At 46.2% G+C, this 19,374-nt stretch overlaps 1 protein-coding gene across 2 annotated transcripts in view; it reads left to right on the forward strand.

Moving 5' to 3' along the window:
• The window catches only part of MDN1 (midasin AAA ATPase 1), a 585,757-nt gene that overhangs the window by 66,201 nt on the left and 500,182 nt on the right, over window positions 1–19,374 (forward strand). For both annotated transcript variants that reach the window (XM_075340129.1, XM_075340130.1), the window contains exons 2-9: window positions 952–1,178; window positions 4,793–5,017; window positions 6,734–6,841; window positions 6,921–7,098; window positions 8,087–8,299; window positions 9,981–10,112; window positions 10,403–10,506; window positions 11,404–11,521. In XM_075340129.1, the coding sequence (XP_075196244.1) occupies window positions 952–1,178; window positions 4,793–5,017; window positions 6,734–6,841; window positions 6,921–7,098; window positions 8,087–8,299; window positions 9,981–10,112; window positions 10,403–10,506; window positions 11,404–11,521 (1,305 nt within the window). The remainder of the gene's footprint in view (window positions 1–951; window positions 1,179–4,792; window positions 5,018–6,733; window positions 6,842–6,920; window positions 7,099–8,086; window positions 8,300–9,980; window positions 10,113–10,402; window positions 10,507–11,403; window positions 11,522–19,374) is intronic.

The raw sequence follows: 19,374 nt of genomic DNA on the forward strand, positions 1-19,374 counted from the left end.
TTTGTGTTAAAAAGTAAAATTTTCATTTTTTCCTTCCACATTGCTTTGGTTCCTGTGAAGCACCTAAAGGGTTAATAAACTTATTGGATGTGGTTTTGAGCAGTGTGAGGGGTGTAGTTTTTAGAATGGGGTCACTTTTGGGTATTTTCTGTCACCTAGGCCTCTCAAAGTCACCTCAAATGTAATGTGGTCCCTAAAAAAATTATTTTGTAAATTTTGTTGGAAAAATGAGAATTTGCTGATGACCTTTGACCCCTTCTAACTTCCTAACGGAAAAAAAATTTGTTTCGAAAATTGCGCTGATGTAAAGTACACAAGTGGGAAATGTTATTTAGTAACTATTTTGTGTGACATATCTCACAGATTTATGGGCATAAATTTTCAAAGTTTGAAAATTGCGAAATTTTCAAAATTTTCGCCAAATTTCCTAAATTTTCACAAATAAACGCAAAAAATATCGGCCTAAATTTACCACTGACATGAAGCACAATATGTCACGAAAAAACAATCTCAGAATCGCCAGGATCCGTTGAAGCGTTCCAGAGTTATAACCTGTCAAAGTGACACTGGTCAGAATTGCAAAAAATGGCCCGGTCATTAGGGTGTTTTAGTGGCCGGGGGTGAAGGGGTTAAGGTGAAAATTAGCTCCGTCACTAAAGGGTTAATACATTTTTTTTTTTTTTTTTTTTTTTTTTTTTTTAGAAAATCCTTTGTAGGTTGAATGTATAGCTAAATATTGAGTTAAAAAGGACTTATCACTGTTCTATGTGTGCTCTTTTGGCTAGTGTGGAAATATATCAAAAGGAGTTACTCACACAGGTAAACTGAAAAAGTCAATAAAACATAGAATTGAATCTTTTTTGGTCATACACGTCTTCTGAAGCATATGGGGGCTATATTACTCAGATTCATAGTAATGTGACTTACTGAAATGTTTTTTCTGTCTTTCAGGCATGGACTCCAAAGGACAGAGAATCCATTTTGACCTTGCTAGCGCAATTGCTCTTGGACAAGGAATATACCCTTTTGATTGGACGACAGGTTCGACCTTTGCTTTTAGATCTTCTGGAGAGAAATGCAGAATGTATTAAAGCCGGAGGTCAGGTGAACCATGATCTTCATGAGAGGCTATGTGTGGCTATGAGCCGACTGGTTGCCAATCACCCCGATGTACTTCCGTAAGTATCTGTAATAACTCTGAATGCTAGCTTGAGTTTTGACTAGAATTGCTAATGTAATGACTTAAGGTCCTGTCACACACACAGATAAATCTGCGGCAGATCTGTGGTTGCAGTGAAATTGTGGACAATCAGTGCCAGGTTTGTGGCTGTGTACAAATGGAACAATATGTCCATGATTTCACTGCAACCACAGATCTGCCAAAGATTTATCTCTGTGTGTGACGGGACCTTTCCGATTAGAGTTGAGCAAGTAGCTAACTATACTCTCTATACTCATAACAAGTACTGTGTACTATTCGCGTGTTCATTCCGAATATTGTGTGCAATGCAAGTCAATGAGGAAAAACTCGCAAAGTAACGAGTAACCCAAATGCTGCACTATTTGCTACTCGCACGAATAGTACGACATTCGGGTTACTCGTTACATTGCGAGTTTTTCCCCATTGACTTGCATTGCACATGCTAATGGGAATGAATACACGAGTAGTAGATAGTACTCGTTATGAGTATAGCGAGTATAAATAGTTAGCTACTCGCTCAACTCTACTTACAATGGATTTATCAAGTCTATACACCCCTTATAAAATGCCAGATAATTATCATGTAAAAGAATCATTTCAGAATCTTTTCCACCTTTATTCTATTGAAAACATAAGCTAAAATCTTTTCGGGTGGGAAAAGTAATAATAAAGAAGTAAAATAGTGTGGTTACAGTGGTATGTACATCCATAAACAGAACCTGTCAGCGGCTTCTTAGACCCCGAAGTAAGATCATCGCACTAAAGCACCTGTAATTATGGTTATCTCCATTCCTTCATAAATCTGTGTCTCCAATGTATCTCAATCTGTCAGTGGATCCTTATGCACATGAGCTTAAAAGTGCATGGCGCCTGACCTGCACTTACAGACTACAGCTGCTCTCCGTCCTTATTGTCCCAAAGCTGGCTGCCTGTCAGTGATTGACAGGTCACTCTTCTCTGTGACCTGATGAATGAGACAACAGAAACACTAACCTATAATATAAAGGTATGGAAGTAATCATCATTACAAGTACTTTACTGTGATGCCCTTACATTGGGGTGTAAAAACCTGCTGACAGGTCCCCTTTAAACTAATACTGTGCTGAAGCACCCTTTGAATTCATGACAACATTCAGCGTTCTTTGATAGGAGTCTTTCAGCAGGGCACATCTAGAATTGGCAATCTTTGCCCACTCTTCCTTGCAGTAGTGCATCATATCTGTCCTATTCTAAGGGCATCGCCTCTGTACAGCCCTCTTCAGGTCACTCACAGGTTTTGAATTGGACTTAATTCTGGGCTCTGGCATGACCATTCCAAAGCTCTGATCTTTTGTGAAGCCATTCTTTTGCTAATTTGTAGATATACTTATGTTTGTTGGTGTGGCATTGCATTGCACACGCTATTCGAAACAAATACGCGAGTATTAGACAGTACTTGTTATGAGTATATCAAGTACAAATAGTTAGGTACTCGCTCAACTCTACTTATTTACAAATAAGTGTCCAAATAAGAATTTATCTCCCTATATACTATTGACATTGCCTAATGCCTATATCAGGAGTAGCCACGTTGGCCCTGTGTGGTGGTGATGGCAATTTAAAGAGAGCCTATCTGCAGGATTTTGTAATGTAAGGTAAATACATGACTGTGATGGCATTGTAATATGGATTAAACTGTTACCTTTGGTGAAGAATTCTGCTTCGGTTTTTCTTTATTCTCCATTTGAAATTTTCTGATAATTAGCTTTCTTAGCACATGGGCCAGAGTGTATACTGGGTCTTCTCCTCCCTGTCTTTGATTCCCTGGCCCCTCCACCTCCAGTCTGTGAATGACAGGTAACTGCTGAGATTTCATACTGAGGAGGCAGGAGACACTTGGGTCTGCATTGATGTGATAAACAGGAGATGCTTATTTTTTCATTTTAAGTAAAATAAGTAAAAGCTACATGGTAAACATGTAATTCTGTGGGGTTTTTTCTTTTCTTTAGTTTTGTCTTCACCCTTATCTTGTTGTCACTTCAGTTAAAGGGAACCTGTCAGCAGAAATTTTGCACTAAACCTAAAAGATTCCCCTTCTGCAGCTCCTGGGCTGCTTTCCAGCAAGGTTCCTGTTGTTATTGTGCCCCCTATTAGACCAAAATAAATACTTTATAAAGTGGGACCTTTTTGTATGCAAATCTTGTTAATCGTACACGGGGGCAGGCTGTCTGTTGACCGTTATTCTGCCTCCAGATGCTTTACGCCGTCCCCCATCGCTCAATTTCATACCTCAGGACGCCGCCCATTGCACCCGAGGTCTCGCGCATGCGCCGTGCCACTCTAGCGGGACTGTGCACAGTGTGACCGCTGGTTACGTGTTGCGCAGGCGTGAGATTATGGGCGGCGCTGTGATTTTCATCAGCAAGTACCCGCCCATAATCCCGTGCCCGCGCTTTCCCCTCTGCCTCCACCGTTCTGCGCAAGCGCTGGCCAGATGAACCCACGTCACCTCTTACCTTAGTAAGAGGTGACGTGGGTTCATCTGGCCAGCGCTTGGTAAGAGGTGACGTGGGTTCATCTGGCCAGCGCTTGGTAAGAGGTGACGTGGGTTCATCTGACCAGCGCTTGGTAAGAGGTGACGTGGGTTCATCTGGCCAGCGCTTGGTAGGAGGTGACGTGGGTTCATCTGGCCAGCGCTTGCGCAGAACGGTGGAGGCAGAGGGGAAAGCGCGGGCACGAGATTATGGGCGGGTACTTGCTGATGAAAATCACAGCGCCGCCCATAATCTCACGCCTGCTCAACACGTCACCAGCGGTCACACTGTGCACAGTGCAGTCCCGCTAGAGTGGCACGGCGCATGTGCGAGACCTCGGGCGCACTGGGCGGCGTCCTGAGGTATGAAATTGAGCGATGGGGGATGGCGTAAAGCGGCAGGAGGCAGACTAACGGCCACCAGAGAGCCCGCCTCCGTGTACAATTAACAAGATTTGCATACAAAAAGGTAACACTTTATAAAGTCTTTATTTTGGTCTAATATGGGGCCCAATAACAACAGGAACCTTGCTAGAATGCAGCACACGAGCTGCAGAGGGGGAATCTTTTAGGTTTAGTGCAAAATTTCTGCTGACGGGTTCCCTTTAAAAGAAAACAAACCTAATTTATGCTTTTTGTCCTGAATCCTAAACCTTTTACATTTTCTGGAAGCTTTTTTTGGGTTCTGTAAAATTGTTGGTGACGATGCAGTGTTTCTATACCAGTCGCTTTTTCAACCGGCTTCTCAATAAGACTTGAAAAATGCATTGTACGAATTGTGGAATGAAATGTTCAATTCTGGCATCTTTTACAAGTGGTATAAAATGCAGGGCAAGACCATAGGATGCGGCAGCCACAACGACCCCAACCTCACGTTTCTAATGAATTGATTTTCCCTCGGCATTGAACTCTAATCTAAGCTTGGTTGAATGACTTGGAGGCCGGATTGTCGGAGCCATAATATGAACACTAAAATGCATGATTTTATGGATGTGGAAAGTGAACTCCGAATGATTTAGATCATATGATTTGAAGCCAGTTATTTTCATTTATTTTCTCATTTATTTTCATCTGCACAGGTTTGCACTTCGATATTTTCAGAGTGCTCCTCCGGTGTTCAATAGACTGTTCTTAGAGAGCTGTGACTCCAGCACAGTTCGTTATGGACGTAGACGAATGAAGCTGCGAGACCTAATGGAAGCCGCTTACCGATTTCTGCAACAAGATGAGCTTTCCTTCAGGGAAATGTGGGACTGGAGTGTCTGTGTGCCTTTGCTGAAAAGTCATGATCTTGCGGTTCGATGGTGAGTTGACTTTTATTTAAAAAATATATACACACATGAAAATGATAATATACCGATGAATTACAGAAAATATATACATATACCATTTTCTTTAGATTATAAGACACACTTTTCCTACCAAAAATTGTATCTTTTATTGGGAATGTATCTTACCAGGAGGTGGAGAATGGGCACTGTCCTGGCTCTGGCTGCGGTGGGGGCTGTGTTGGCTGTGCAAGGCAGGGCATTGCAGCGGGTTAGATGCTCTGTGGGCAGTGAGGGGCTATGTTGGCTGCAGTGTGGGCTGTGTAGAGCAGGGCGATGCGGTGGGTGAGATGCTCTGTTGTCAGTGCGGGCTTCAAATAATGCGCCCGTAGTCGGCGCGTGGGCAGATGGAGCTTTCAGCTCAAGATCTCATCTGCGCACACGCCGCCTCCGGCCCATTTTTCTCCCATCAGCGAACTTAAAGAAAATGGTGCCTGGAGGTGGTGCATGCGCAGATGAGATCTCTGCTTGTTATTGAGCAGAGAGATCAATCTTTGCACACGCCGACTCCAGGTGCCATTTCTTTGAAGCCTGCACAGTCGACAGCGCATCTGTGATACAACCACCACGGCGCCCGCCGCCAGCACAAACCCGTACCGCCCACAGAGCATCTCACCTGCCGCACCGCCTTGCCTCATGCAGCCAGCACAGCCCCCACTGCAGCGCTTGCAGCAGCGCCCTACTCCACCACCACCCCTGCCTCCTGTGACCTCGCTCCACTGCTTCCACCTGCTCCCGGTAATACACCACCGGAGTATGACTGACCCCTTTTACCATCTCTAAATTTCGGGTGTTTCTTATAATCCGGTACGTCTTATAAAGCAAAAAATACGGTGAATTACCTGGATGATGTTTCTCAATGGATTGTTTACATTTAAAGGACATTTTAGGTTTTTTTTTTAATATATGGGAGGCACTTCAGAGTTTTCTCATTTATGAAGGTCTAAGGATCTGGAATCCTATAAATGAGTCAAAACATAGATCTGAAGTCTACTGTGCCTGTAAGAACTACGTGCACACAGTAGTGTATGAGTTCAATGATAAGTCTCTGGGTGTGCACTCGCACAGAGCGGTGTGTAGACCCTTAGGCTATGTGCCCACGGAAGTTTGTACCTACGGATATATCCGCAGGTACAGCCACAGGTACATTCGCAGGTTTCCCGCAGCTGCTCGCCGGAATCCGTAGCTTTTTATAGCTGCAGTACTACAGTAAAATAGCTGCTGTAAAGATGCGGGCATTCGTGCGGCTTATCTGCGGAAGTCCCGGCCTCTATCTCCATAATGGAGGGCCGGGATTTCCGCAGGTAATTCCGCTGAAATAATTGACATGCAATTACGTGCGGCTGCAGGACATCCATAGCCGCACGTATCCGCAGCATGGACACAGCACTCCCCATGTCCCATAGGATAACATGGGGAGTGTCTCTACATGCTGAAACCTGCGGATTTATCTGGAAAATCAAGAAAATCTGCGGATTTTCCGCAGATAAAGCCGCAGGTTTAATTTCCCGTGGGCACATAGCCATATATGCCGTGCCTATAGTGTATAAATATTTTTATAAAATGACTGTCACTTTAATTTCAGAAGTCACTAATTTATTTTTTTTTACAAATCTAGTGTGTGAATAATCCATTATGATACAAGTAATTTTATTGCATGAAGTATTCATGATAAATCTATTTTCTTCTTAGGTACACTTCTCATTGCTTGGCTCTGGTAACGTGTATGTCGGATGAGAACAGGCAGACCTTTCTGAAGAAGTTGTTTGGTACAGATGAACTGATAAACTTCAAACTCCAGTACGTACCTGTCTGACGTCATCACTCATATTACACTTTCTCAAGTAGACCTCTCTAATGATAGCGCTTGTTCTTTCAGATTGCTAGACGAGCTTCATAGCCAGAACGTAGAGCACGGGCTCCTTTTAACCAATCTGGACATTTCATTGTGGAATAAAGACGGAACTAAACAATACACACAGGGACAAATTATGTCTGGTGACTTGAGTTCACATGTTGTACCTATCTGTGGAATAACACTTCCTAAAAAAATGCAGGTAACTAATGCATGGATCACTTGAAAACGATGCAGATCAAACCAGTATCTTAAGTCATTTTTCGATTTATCTTCACAGTCAAAAATGTAAATGTCAAAGCAATTGTGATGCCAGGGGGTTATTCGGCATGCCTCACTTCTGAATTGTTAGGGAATAGGCACTGCTAGGGTGGTGCTGACTGACGATATCCAGGTCTTAGCATGCCTTATGTACGCCATCAGGTATCATTCATATTACATAGAACAAGCATCAATGAGACCTGGAAAACTGCCACCATCAGCAGCATGTCTCGCCGTCTGAAGCAGAAGAGGTACAGGATAACCCCTCTATCACCACTATGCTGTAAATCTAGATCTTTCATCACACAATAGCAGTGAGACCTGGCAGATATCTGTAGGTGTAACCTCACCAGCCCCTCTCCCCTCCAGATGCATAAATATACATATTTCTTTAAGTTTTGTTGTTTTTTTTTTTTCCCTTTAGGTTGTACATTTTTGTACAATCCATTTTTGTTAGAATGGCCTCCTGACGGTGTATGGATCACAAGATGTATTATTGCTACCTACCCCACTAATTGACTTTCATTACTGAATGAAATAATATGGCAGCAAGTCTCCAATTCACATGCAGTGCCAGTATCCGGGAACTAATGCAATGCACACCTGACATGTTCTCCAGAGTTGGGATAGATATTCCTTATCTCTGTGTCCTGTACTGTAGGACTCACTAAAATTTAAGAAAATTAATAAAAAAAAATAACATTTAGATTTCTAGAACTTGTAATAATTTATTAAATGGGAATGTAAGGAAACTCTGTAAAACTGTTATTCTCTGTGTGCCACGATGGTGAAAAGTGTGTATACTGCCATCAGTACACACACACACACACACACACAAACACACAACCTTTAGAATATTTTCAGACCTTAATTATTTCTCTTTTTTTCTTTTTTCTAACCTACCTACTTGTCTGATTGTCCTTGTACAGGGAATGAATGGTAATCCGCTTGTGTTGGTGGAGACCACTTGTAGAAGTCTCCAGAGTCTTGCTCATGCAGTCTCCTATCAGAATGCTGTACTTTTGGAAGGACCCATAGGATGTGGGAAAACTGCTCTGGTCGAGCACTTGGCCAGGGTTACAGGACGCCTGAAAGCGCCTGATTTATTGAAGGTTCAGCTTGGGGATCAGACTGACAGCAAGGTAAGGACTACTAATAATTGGAAGGGTTGGCTAATGAGGCTTCACCAGTGGACAGGGAATAAAACACATCTTTATCCATAAAAGTGTTTAATGGCTATAGAAAGAGTGCTGCTAATTTGGTGACCTTAGAGTTATCGGACCCATATTAATTATAGGTTCTGGCACTTTTGGGTGCATCTTGTTTACAAGCAAAGTAGTTCAATGTCGGAAAAGATGACCTAAAATGGCCACTGAGAATAAGGAGTAGGCCCTACTCCAATTAAATAATAACCTACACAAGAAAAGAGTATTGAGCCAAAAATGAAAACAAAATGTATATTTTTATTGAAGAAAAATATATAAAACAAAAAATAAAAGCGAGGTCACTTAAACCAGATCACAAAACGTTGTTCATGGAGAAGCAATAACAAGATACATGCAAAAAATAATTATTACACATTAAGTATATATAAGGGGCCTGAAAAGATGAATCACAGTGGAAAAAACCTTTTGTAAACATGGGACATGCAACAAGATCCTCAAAATGGAATTAAAATGCAAACAGATGGAAAAATGTTAGTAATGTTCCATAGAATGAGGCAGTGCAAAGTGAATGCGATTGCAATACTGAGCGAGTCCACAAGATGGCGTAAAGTGCAAGCAGGTGGTAAGGGTAAATGAAGCCGTATTATATGAAATGAAACACTGCAAAGTGCATGTGCATATGGAAATGGATAAATAAATACGCCAACAAGAAATAGGGAGGGATACGAATGACCACAAGAAAAATCACCTAAATGTCAAACAGTGAAATGTTGCACAAAAGTGCTAGGGGATTGTGCAGGCTGACATGTAAAAATGTATAGTGAGCATAATGATCATCCACAGTGGATATAAGTAAAAGGAAATTCCAAACTGATGGAACATCCTGGATCCGCAAGGCACCCCTTGATCATATTGACACCACTTGTGCACTGCGAAGATTCGCTGGTTTCTGAGCTGGGAACTGTGTTCACATGACTGCAGTTGTGCAATATGCGTGTTCCTTCCAGCCAAAACCTGTCTAGTGGGCGTGTCAGACTAGTAGGTGTGGCTGTCAAGTGGGCGCGGCCTTGCCAATGCATTTGTGTTGAATGAGGCCATACCCACTACTCTGGTTCTGTTCGGAACATGCATATCGCACAATTGCAGTCACGTGCACTCCCGACTCGGGAACCGAAGAATCCTCACAGTGCGTGTGCTGGGAGGATTCATATGTCTGCAGTCACATAGTGACTGCAGACTTATCATTTTAGACCAGACAGCACCTTTAATCTTCCTTCACGCCACGTAAAATTGTCAAGTGTTTGTATAGTGACTAGTGATGGGCAAGCTTGACTGCTACTGCTTGTTACTCGATGATGCATCGGGTTTCTCTTGCACGCATTGAGCACCAAGTAATGGAAGTCAATAAGAAACTTGAGCATTTTTAGTCTCCCAGTGCCCAATCTAGTAACGAGCAGTGGTGAGCATGCGTGCTCATCATTAGTAGTTATCTAGTCCATTACAGTTTTATTGTAATGTCTGCACAAACACCTTTTAGTGTTGGGCATGTTTTTTCTTCCTTGTTTTTGCACTGTAGACAAGTCAGTAGACCTCAGCTGTGTAAGATGACTTTAATCCATAACATATCATTTTCTTCTTTTCCACTCTCCCTCTTTAGATGTTGCTTGGGATGTATCGTTGCACCGATATACCAGGAGAGTTTGTGTGGCAACCGGGAACTTTAACACAAGCTGTTGCCAATGGCCACTGGATTTTGTTAGAGGACATTGATTATGCGCCACTTGACGTCGTAAGGAAATGTCTTGTATATAATGTTGACTAAAGCTTGATTATGTCATATTTTTTGAATATGTTCTGTGGTACTAATGGTATAATATGGGTAAAGCAAAAAATGATTTATGGCTATATAAGTGCTTTATTATAGCACAATAAGTATCAGCGACTGTGAGTGTTGTTCCTATGCTATGTTCCTCGTGAGGCTTTTTGGGTGTTATGTGAGTTTTTAAAACCTTGTTCCTTTATCATCGCTCGATGACTGGTACCAGCTTTTGTTGTGTATGTCTCAATTTGTTCTCACAGATATCCGTGTTAATCTCGGTTTTGGAAAATGGCCAGCTCCTTATTCCTGGACGAGGTGACTGCATCAAAGTGTCTCCAGGTTTTCAGCTATTTGCTACTAGAAGGTTAGGAATCCATGGTTCTTTTTTTTTCTTTCTTCAACAGCGTTAGTACAGTATATGCAATCGTGTTCAGATGTCTTTGGTTTATGGTTTAATTAATTAAGTATATATATATTAAAGAGCACCTGTCACCAGATCAAAAGAGGCCACGTTTTACTACTATTTAGTTTGTGTTGCACCAATGAGTATTTCATTTTAGGGGGTTACACATTAACTTTGGCCCCAACCGTCGTTCTTTAGGTGTTGCTGCTTCATCGCAGCTCAATACATATAAATGGGCTAGCATAGTGACCCCTGGGCTACTGTGCCAATCAAGTTTAAAAAAAATACAATGCAGTTGGACTTCTTGCGACTTACTTCTTGCGGTCTCGGTACACTTGGGTTGCAATGTGGCCCCTTGCACTTGTACGGCGCTATGATATAGCAGCAACACAGAATGAACTTTGGTCACATTGTAGCCAAAGTTGCCATATGGCCCCAGCCTTAATCCACTATACGGTTCCCGAGTAATGGGTCTTTTTATTTGGTGGTAGTTTTTAGGGTCATCACCAAGGGGGCATTGCTCACAGCATGCTCTGGGGTAATGTCTTTAAGCTGCTCCCCTTAGGAAGGGACCATAAAGAGTAGCATTCAATTGAAAGGCACATATTTCTTGTCTACGATGGTGGATTTGGGAAAAAAAATAAATTGTGTGAGCAGCTGGAATAAAATAAGTTCAAAGTGGCCTATTTTTGACTTGGTGTCAGGTCCTCTTTAAGTACTTGGATACAGTAGACAACAATGGCTATATTTCTGTAGTCCTCACTAAATTGATTGCATTTCTTGTACCTTGCATAAGTGGGTTAACAAGACACCAAAGGAACTGCCTCCAGAAAATGTTTGTTTGTTTTTTTCTTCTAGGTTACTTACCTCCAGTTCTGGATCATGTTACAGACCACAGAGCAGCCATGCTTCATTGCTTGACAAGTATTGGACAAAAATACATCTGGACAACATGAACCGGAACGAGCTCAAAGAGGTACAGTTGAAATAAGATCCTGTAGAGATGTCAGGATGTGTATTATATCCTTTTAACGCTTTAAATTGTTAGCCATTAATGTGTGGACCTCTGTCTAAATCTATATTTTAGTATCAAACACCTTAGGTTTCCTCAACGCATCCAACAAGTCATGACTTGTGGAAACCCTATAGAGAACCTGTGACAATTTCTGAACCGTTGAGAATTCTATCACCTCTGTAATAAGGAGACCCTAAAAACATGAGCTATAGGGGGCAGTGACGACTTTAGGTTGAGACTTCTGCTTTAGGCCCCCTTCACACGTCCGTGATACACGTGCGTGTTTGGTCCGTTTCCGTATATACCGGAGACACGGCCAAACGTGCACCAATGTTAATCTATGATTGTGGTCACACGTCCGTTATTTCATTCTGTCCGTGTGTGCGTGTCCGTGATCCGTATGTGTTTGCGTTTGGCACGGATGCATGTCCGTTATCTGCACGGAGCACGCACACGTGGACACAATGAAAGTCTATGGGTATGTGCACACACGTTAGTAAACACGTATGCATATACCTATAGTCCGTGTCCGTTTGGTGTTTTTATTTCTAGTGATGTCGGCTATTCTTTCTATTTCTGTGTATGTCGGTCAATCTCTCTGAGTCCGTCGGTCAGTCTCTCTGTCTCTCTGTCGGTCTCTCTGTCTGTCTGTCCCTCTCTCACAGTCTGTCGGTCAGTTTCCCCCCCTCTCTCATACTTACCGTTCCCCGATCTCCGGCGCAGCGCTGCACGGCATTCACACTGCTGCGGCGGCTTTTACTATTTTGAAAAAGCCGGCCGCTCATTAAACAATCTCCTATTCCCTGCTTTCCCCGCCCACCGGCGCCTATGATTGGTTACAGTGAGACACGCCCCCACGCTGAGTGACAGGTGTCACACTGCACCCAATCACAGCAGCCGGTGGGCGTGTCTATACTGTGCAGTAAAATAAATAAATAAATAATTAAAAAAAAACGGCGTGCGGTTCCCCCCAATTTTAATGCCAGCCAGATAAAGCCATACGGCTGAAGGCTGGTATTCTCAGGATGGGGAGCTCCACGTTATGGGGAGCCCCCCACCCTAACAATATCAGTCAGCAGCCGCCCAGAATTGCCGCATACATTATATGCGACAGTTCTGGGGCTGTACCCGGCTCTTCCCGATTTGCCCTGGTGCCGTTGGCAAATCGGGGTAATAAGGAGTTATTGGCAGCCCATAGCTGCCAATAAGTCCTAGATTAATCATGTCAGGCGTCTATGAGACACCTTCCATGATTAATCTGTAAGTTACAGTAAAAAAACACACACACCCGAAAAAATCCTTTATTTGAAATAAAAAACACACACAAATTCCCTCATTACCAATTTATTAACCCCGACAAACCCTCCATGTCCGGCGTACTCCACGGACCTCCAGCGTCGCGTCCAGCTCTGCTGCATGGAGGTGACAGGAGCAGCAGAAGACACCGCCGCTCCGGTCACCTCCACACAGCAAATGAGGTGAGTAGCGCGATCAGCTGCTGTCACTGAGGTTAATCGCGGCCACCGCTGGATCCAGCGGTGGCCGCGAGTTACCTGACTGACAGCAGCTGATCGCGCTACTCACCTCATTTGCTGTGTGGAGGTGACCGGAGCGGCGGTGTCTTCTGCTGCTCCTGTCACCTCCATGCAGCAGAGCTGGACGCGACGCTGGAGGTCTGTGGAGTACGCCGGACATGGAGGGTTTGTCGGGGTTAATAAATTGGTAATGAGGGAATTTGTGTGTGTTTTTTATTTCAAATAAAGGATTTTTTCGGGTGTGTGTGTTTTTTTACTGTAACTTACAGATTAATCATGGAAGGTGTCTCATAGACGCCTGACATGATTAATCTAGGACTTATTGGCAGCTATGGGCTGCCAATAACTCCTTATTACCCCGATTTGCCAACGGCACCAGGGCAAATCGGGAAGAGCCGGGTACAGCCCCAGAACTGTCGCATATAATGTATGCGGCAATTCTGGGCGGCTGCTGACTGATATTGTTAGGGTGGGGGGCTCCCCATAACGTGGAGCTCCCCATCCTGAGAATACCAGCCTTCAGCCGTATGGCTTTATCTGGCTGGCATTAAAATTGGGGGGAACCGCACGCCGTTTTTTTTTAATTATTTATTTATTTTACTGCACAGTATAGACACGCCCACCGGCTGCTGTGATTGGGTGCAGTGTGACACCTGTCACTCAGCGTGGGGGCGTGTCTCACTGTAACCAATCATAGGCGCCGGTGGGCGGGGAAAGCAGGGAATAGGAGATTGTTTAATGAGCGGCCGGCTTTTTCAAAATAGTAAAAGCCGCCGCAGCCGTGTGAATGCCGTGCAGCGCCGGTGATCGGGGATCGGTGAGTATGAGAGAGGGGGGGACACTTCAGTCAATCGGGGGATTAGCGGTCACCGGTGAATCCTTCACAGGTGACCGCTAATCAGTACTCGACACAGACAGAGCCGCGGTATGAGGATGAAGTCGGGTGAAGTTCACCCGAGTTCATTCTCATCGCGTAACTCTGTCTGCTGTCAGCCGACATTTATAAACGACATTGTGCATCACACACACGGACATTACACACGGACATTACACGTACACATACACGTTAATTCCACACGCACACACGGACGTTCTGCACACAAACACGGCTAGCATACGCAATTCACACAGGTGCCACACGGACCATTAAAAACGGACACAAAAACGGGACACGGACCCGAAAAACGGCCCGTAACACACGTGCGTGTTTTTCACGGACGTGTGAAGGGGGCCTTAGGGAGAGTCTTCTTTATTATTTTAATTAGGCTAATATAGCAGCGCCTTTGTGTTGCCTATTATTTTCTTAAAATAGGCAGGCATATATTGATGATTGGTGCTTTTCTAAAGTGCCCAATCTGCTGTGGAAATTCCACAGTGAAAAATCTGTGGTAAATACGCCTTGTGAAAAAGCTGTGGATTTGCCATGCATTTCCCATGAAAATCCATGGTGATATCAGTGGTACAAATTGTCATGGCCCAGAATTTCCAATCGGCAACCTTGGTCAGTTTACATAGATTGGATTTACTGTAGTGTATGAATGAATAAAAAATTCTGCTTGCCAGAGAACAATTTGCTAGTCTCATAGTGAAAGATGGCTATGCTGGTTCTGTATGATCTGTTCCTTTTTTTTTTAAAGTAGACCGCATCTACTGTCTACTTTGCGATATAGATACATAATTTAAGAAGGAACAAATTATACAGAAATATGCAATTGTCTAATATACATTAAAGGGAAGGTATCGCGGTTTTTTATTTTTGTATTAAAAATAGTGATTATGAAATCAAGTATTTCTAATACAAAATGAAAATCGCAGCTTATTTAGTTTTTATGTAATTCTTATTTTCTTTATCGTTCCTTTGGGAGACCCAGACCATGGGTGTTTAGCTTCTGCCTCCGGAGGACACACAAAGTACTACACTTAAAAGTGTAGCTCCTCCCTCTGAGCTTATACACCCCCTGGTGAGCAGACCCAGCCAGTTTATCGCTTTGTGTTCAGGAGGCATACATCCACACATGCATTCTCATATGATTTTTTCCTTTTGGAATGAGATTGAAGAAGTGCGGGTCCACGTCTGGACCCCGGCATGTCCCTTTTCACCTCACTGTGTCGGCGGTGTTGTAAGGTTGATTTCCAAGGCTGGAGCCTTACATGCCGAGCTCCTTCACCATCCCTCCTGGGCTCTGGCTTGAAGTGGGAGCCAGCACGGTTTCCCTGCCTGGCAGGAGACCGGTCTCCATCCGCAGCCCTTCAGGACCCTGCTGGACCGAAACACTCATCCCCAGGGACCTGGCCCTGCGTCTCAGCAGCTAAGTACCTGAGACGTTTATATTTTGGGGGTCCCTGTACTTTATTGTTTGGGGAGAGTGTGCTTACTGTATTTATTGGCATTTCCGGCGGGTTCTCTAGCTGTCGCCCGAGAACCGCGCCGATGGTGCCTGCGCGTCGGCCTCGCCGCTCAAATTTAGGCCCCGGCTTTGCCGGAGGCCTAGTTTCTGTTCTCTGCCCTCGCATGTCATTCATGCAGAGGGACAGGCTCGGCTCCTCCCGGCGGCCGTTCTGCACAGGGGAGGGACACTCCCCACTGCTGTGCGTGTCTCCTCCCCTGTAGGTCTCTATGGCCCTCCAGATCCCGCTCTCACAGCCAAGTCCCGCCCCCTCTCTTCGCTCCGGCGGCCATCTTCTCAGACAGAGTTCACTCGGCGCTGGTCTGCACTCTGCATCCCTGCTGAAGTGCTGTGCTTGGGGGTCTGGGCTTTGGGATCTGGAGGGCACACAACACCGCTCCAGCGGTCTGGTAAGCCACAACCGGTCTCTGGTTGTGGACCTCTGTATATACTCTCTGGGGTTCATTCTCTTGCAGAGCCCCCACTCCAGCAGCATGTCTCACACGAGGAGCAAGGCTCCAAAGCTTTATTCTGCATGCGCTGCATGTAAGCTCCTGCTGCCTGAACAGAGCACCTATCCTCATTGTGATGTCTGCTCTAACTTGGCGGTGCCACAGCCTGGAGTCTCACCCCCAGTGGTCTCTCAGGCTGCTCCTGCTCCTGTGGCTGAACCACCGGCTTGGGTAGAATCCTTTTCTAGGTCTATCTCCCAGTCTTTTGCTGAGTCCATGGGACTTCTGTCCAGGACTTTGATAAATATGCATCAGCCCCCTTCACAGGGTGCCCCTACTGCTATGGGTCCCTTAGGTTCGGAGCTCACAGAGGATTCATCATCAGGGCCCAGACCCCGTCCTCCTAAGAAGAGACGCAGGGTTCCCTCTCCCTCCTCCTCCCGCGGCTCTGATTCAAGAGCTGACTCGCAGGATGAGGAGGATGCCTTTACAGGGGGCTCGGAGGCTAACTCCATGTACCCCATTGATCTGTCTGAGGGTGACTCAGATCTTAGTGACTTGATTGCTTCCATTAATTCTGTACTGGATCTCAATCCGCCAGTATCAGAGGAGCAACCTTCTCTGGCAGAAAAGCACCAGTTTACCTCGCCTAAGAGAGCAAAGAGTGTGTTCTTTAACCACTCCAGTTTTCAGGCCGCTGTGACCAAGCCCAGGGCCTGTCACGACAAACGCTTCCCAAAGCGTGGTTCTGATGACCGTTTTCCCTTCCCACCTGAGGTGGTCAAGGAGTGGGCTCAGTCCCCAAAGGTAGATCCTCCGGTGTCCAGGCTGTCAGCCCGGACCGTTGTCGGTGGCTGATGGCACCTCCCTTAAGGATTCCACTGACCGTCAGATTGACCTTCTGGCCAAATCCGTGTATGAAGCGGCGGGGGCCGCGTTTTCCCCGACTTTTGCAGCAGTGTGGGCTCTCAAAGCCATCTCTGCTTCTCTAGAGGAGATGCATTCCCTCACCAGGGACTCTATGCCCGAAATGGTTGCCTTAACTTCCCAAGCTTCAGCTTTTTCATCTTATGCCATGTCTGCCATGCTGGAGGCTTCTCACCGCAATGCGGTGGCTTCGGCTGATTCCCTCGTTATCCGCAGGATCTTGTGGCTTCGAGAGTGGAAGGCAGATGCTTCTTCTAAGAAGTACCTTGCTGGGCTCCCTTTTGCTGGGTCCCGGCTGTTCGGAGAACAGCTGGATGAAATTATTAAGGAAGCTACTGGCGGGAAGAGTACTTCCATGCCACAAACCAAAACCAGGAAACCTGCCGAGGGTAGGAATCAGTCGAGGTTTCGCTCCTTTCGTTCCTCCAACTGGTCGTCCTCTAAGCCCTCTGCCTCGTCCGCTAACTCAGCCAAGGACCAGAAATCCAACTGGCGCCCAAAAGCGCGTCCACAGAAGACCGCAGGAGGTGCTGCCACTAAGGCAGCCTCCTCATGACTCTCTGCCCGCTCCGGCGACGTCCTTAGTCGGTGGCAGGCTCTCCCACTTTGGCGACGCTTGGTTTCAACACGTCTCCGATCAGTGGGTGAGAGATATCATCTCCCACGGCTACAGGATAGAATTCTCTTCCAGCCCGCCACACAGATTTTTTTCTCTCAACTCCTCCTTGCTCCAAGGCCGCCGCCTTCTCGCAGGCCGTGGCAGCCTTGCAGGCCAACGGAGTGATTGGACCGGTTCCCGCCCGGGAACGGTTCAGAGGTTTCTACTCAAATCTGTTCCTAGTTCCCAAAAAGGACGGTACCTTCCGGCCCATCCTGGATCTCAAGCTTCTCAACAAGCATGTTCAGGTGCGGCACTTTCGCATGGAGTCTCTGCGATCAATCATTGCCTCAATGACCCAAGGGGATTTCCTGGCATCCATTGACATCAGAGATGCCTATCTGCATGTGTCAATTGCAGTTTCACACCAGCGTTGGCTACGTTTTGCAATAGGAGAAGATCATTTCCAATTCGTGGCTCTCCCCTTCGGGTTAGCCACGGCCCCTCGGGTATTCACCAAGGTCATGGCAGCAATGATTGCGGTTCTGCACCTCCAGGGGTTGGCAGTGATTCCTTACCTGGACGACCTTCTAGTCAAGGCTTCATCCAGTGCAGACTGTCAGCGGAGTGTCTCGCTCACTCTCGCCACTCTGGCCCAATTCGGATGGCTGGTCAATCTGCCCAAATCCACTCTAACTCCGACCCAGAGTCTCACGTACCTAGGTATGCAGTTCGAGACTTTGTCGGGACTTGTGAAGTTGCCCTTAGTCAAACAGCAGTCCCTCCAGCTAGCGGTGCGCTCTCTGCTGAGGCCCCGCCGTTATACCCTCAGGCGTCTGATGCAGGTGCCGGGTCAAATGGTGGCGTCCATGGAGGCTTTTCCCTTTGCCCAGTTCCATCTGCGTCCCCTGCAGCTGGACATTCTCCGCTGTTGGGACAAGCGGCCTTCCTCCTTACACAGGTTAGTGGCTCTGTCGCCACAGACCAGGAGCTCTCTTCAGTGGTGGCTTCGGCCCCTCTCCCTGTCCCATGGGCGCTCCTTCCTGGCCCCATCCTAGGTGATTCTCACCACGGATGCCAGTCTATCCGGCTGGGGAGCGGTATGTCTCCACCACAGAGCGCAGGGCGCTTGGACTCCGTCCGAATCAGCCCTTTCAATCAATGTGCTGGAAACCAGAGCCGTGCTTCTAGCTCTTCTAGCTTTTCACCACCTGTTGGCGGGCAGGCACATTCGAGTCCAGTCAGACAACGCGACAGCGGTTGCCTACATCAATCACCAAGGCGGGACACGCAGCCGCCTGGCAATGTTGGAGGTTCAACGCATCCTTCAATGGACGGAGGACTCTGGGTACACCATATCCGCAGTCCACATCCCAGGCGTGGAAAACTGGGAGGCAGATTATCTCAGCCGTCAAACCGTGGATGGTGGCGAGTGGTCCCTGCACCCGGCAGTGTTTCAGTCAATCTGCCGCAAGTGGGGCACTCCGGACGTGGACCTAATGGCATCCTGTCACAACAACAAAGTTCCTCTTTACGTGGCTCGCTCCCACGATCCCCAGGCATTCGCCGCGGACGCTCTGGTTCAAGACTGGTCCCAGTTTCGTCTGTCCTACGTGTTTCCCCCTCTAGCTCTCTTGCCCAGAGTCCTGCGCAAGATCAGAATGGAGGGCCGTTGAGTCATCCTCATTGCACCGGACTGGCCCAGGTGAGCTTGGTATCCAGACCTGCGCCATCTGCCCGTAGAGATGCCGTGGCATCTCCCAGACCGTCCAGACCTACTCTCGCAAGGTCCGTTTTTCCGCCCGAATTCTGCGGCTCTCAAATTGACGGCGTGGCTATTGAGTCCTGGATTTTGACGGCTTCTGGTATTCCTCCTGAAGTCATCTCCACTATGACTCGGGCCCGTAAGTCTTCC

The sequence above is a fragment of the Anomaloglossus baeobatrachus genome, chromosome 3, assembly GCF_048569485.1.
Source record: "Anomaloglossus baeobatrachus isolate aAnoBae1 chromosome 3, aAnoBae1.hap1, whole genome shotgun sequence".
NCBI lineage: Eukaryota > Metazoa > Chordata > Amphibia > Anura > Aromobatidae > Anomaloglossus > Anomaloglossus baeobatrachus.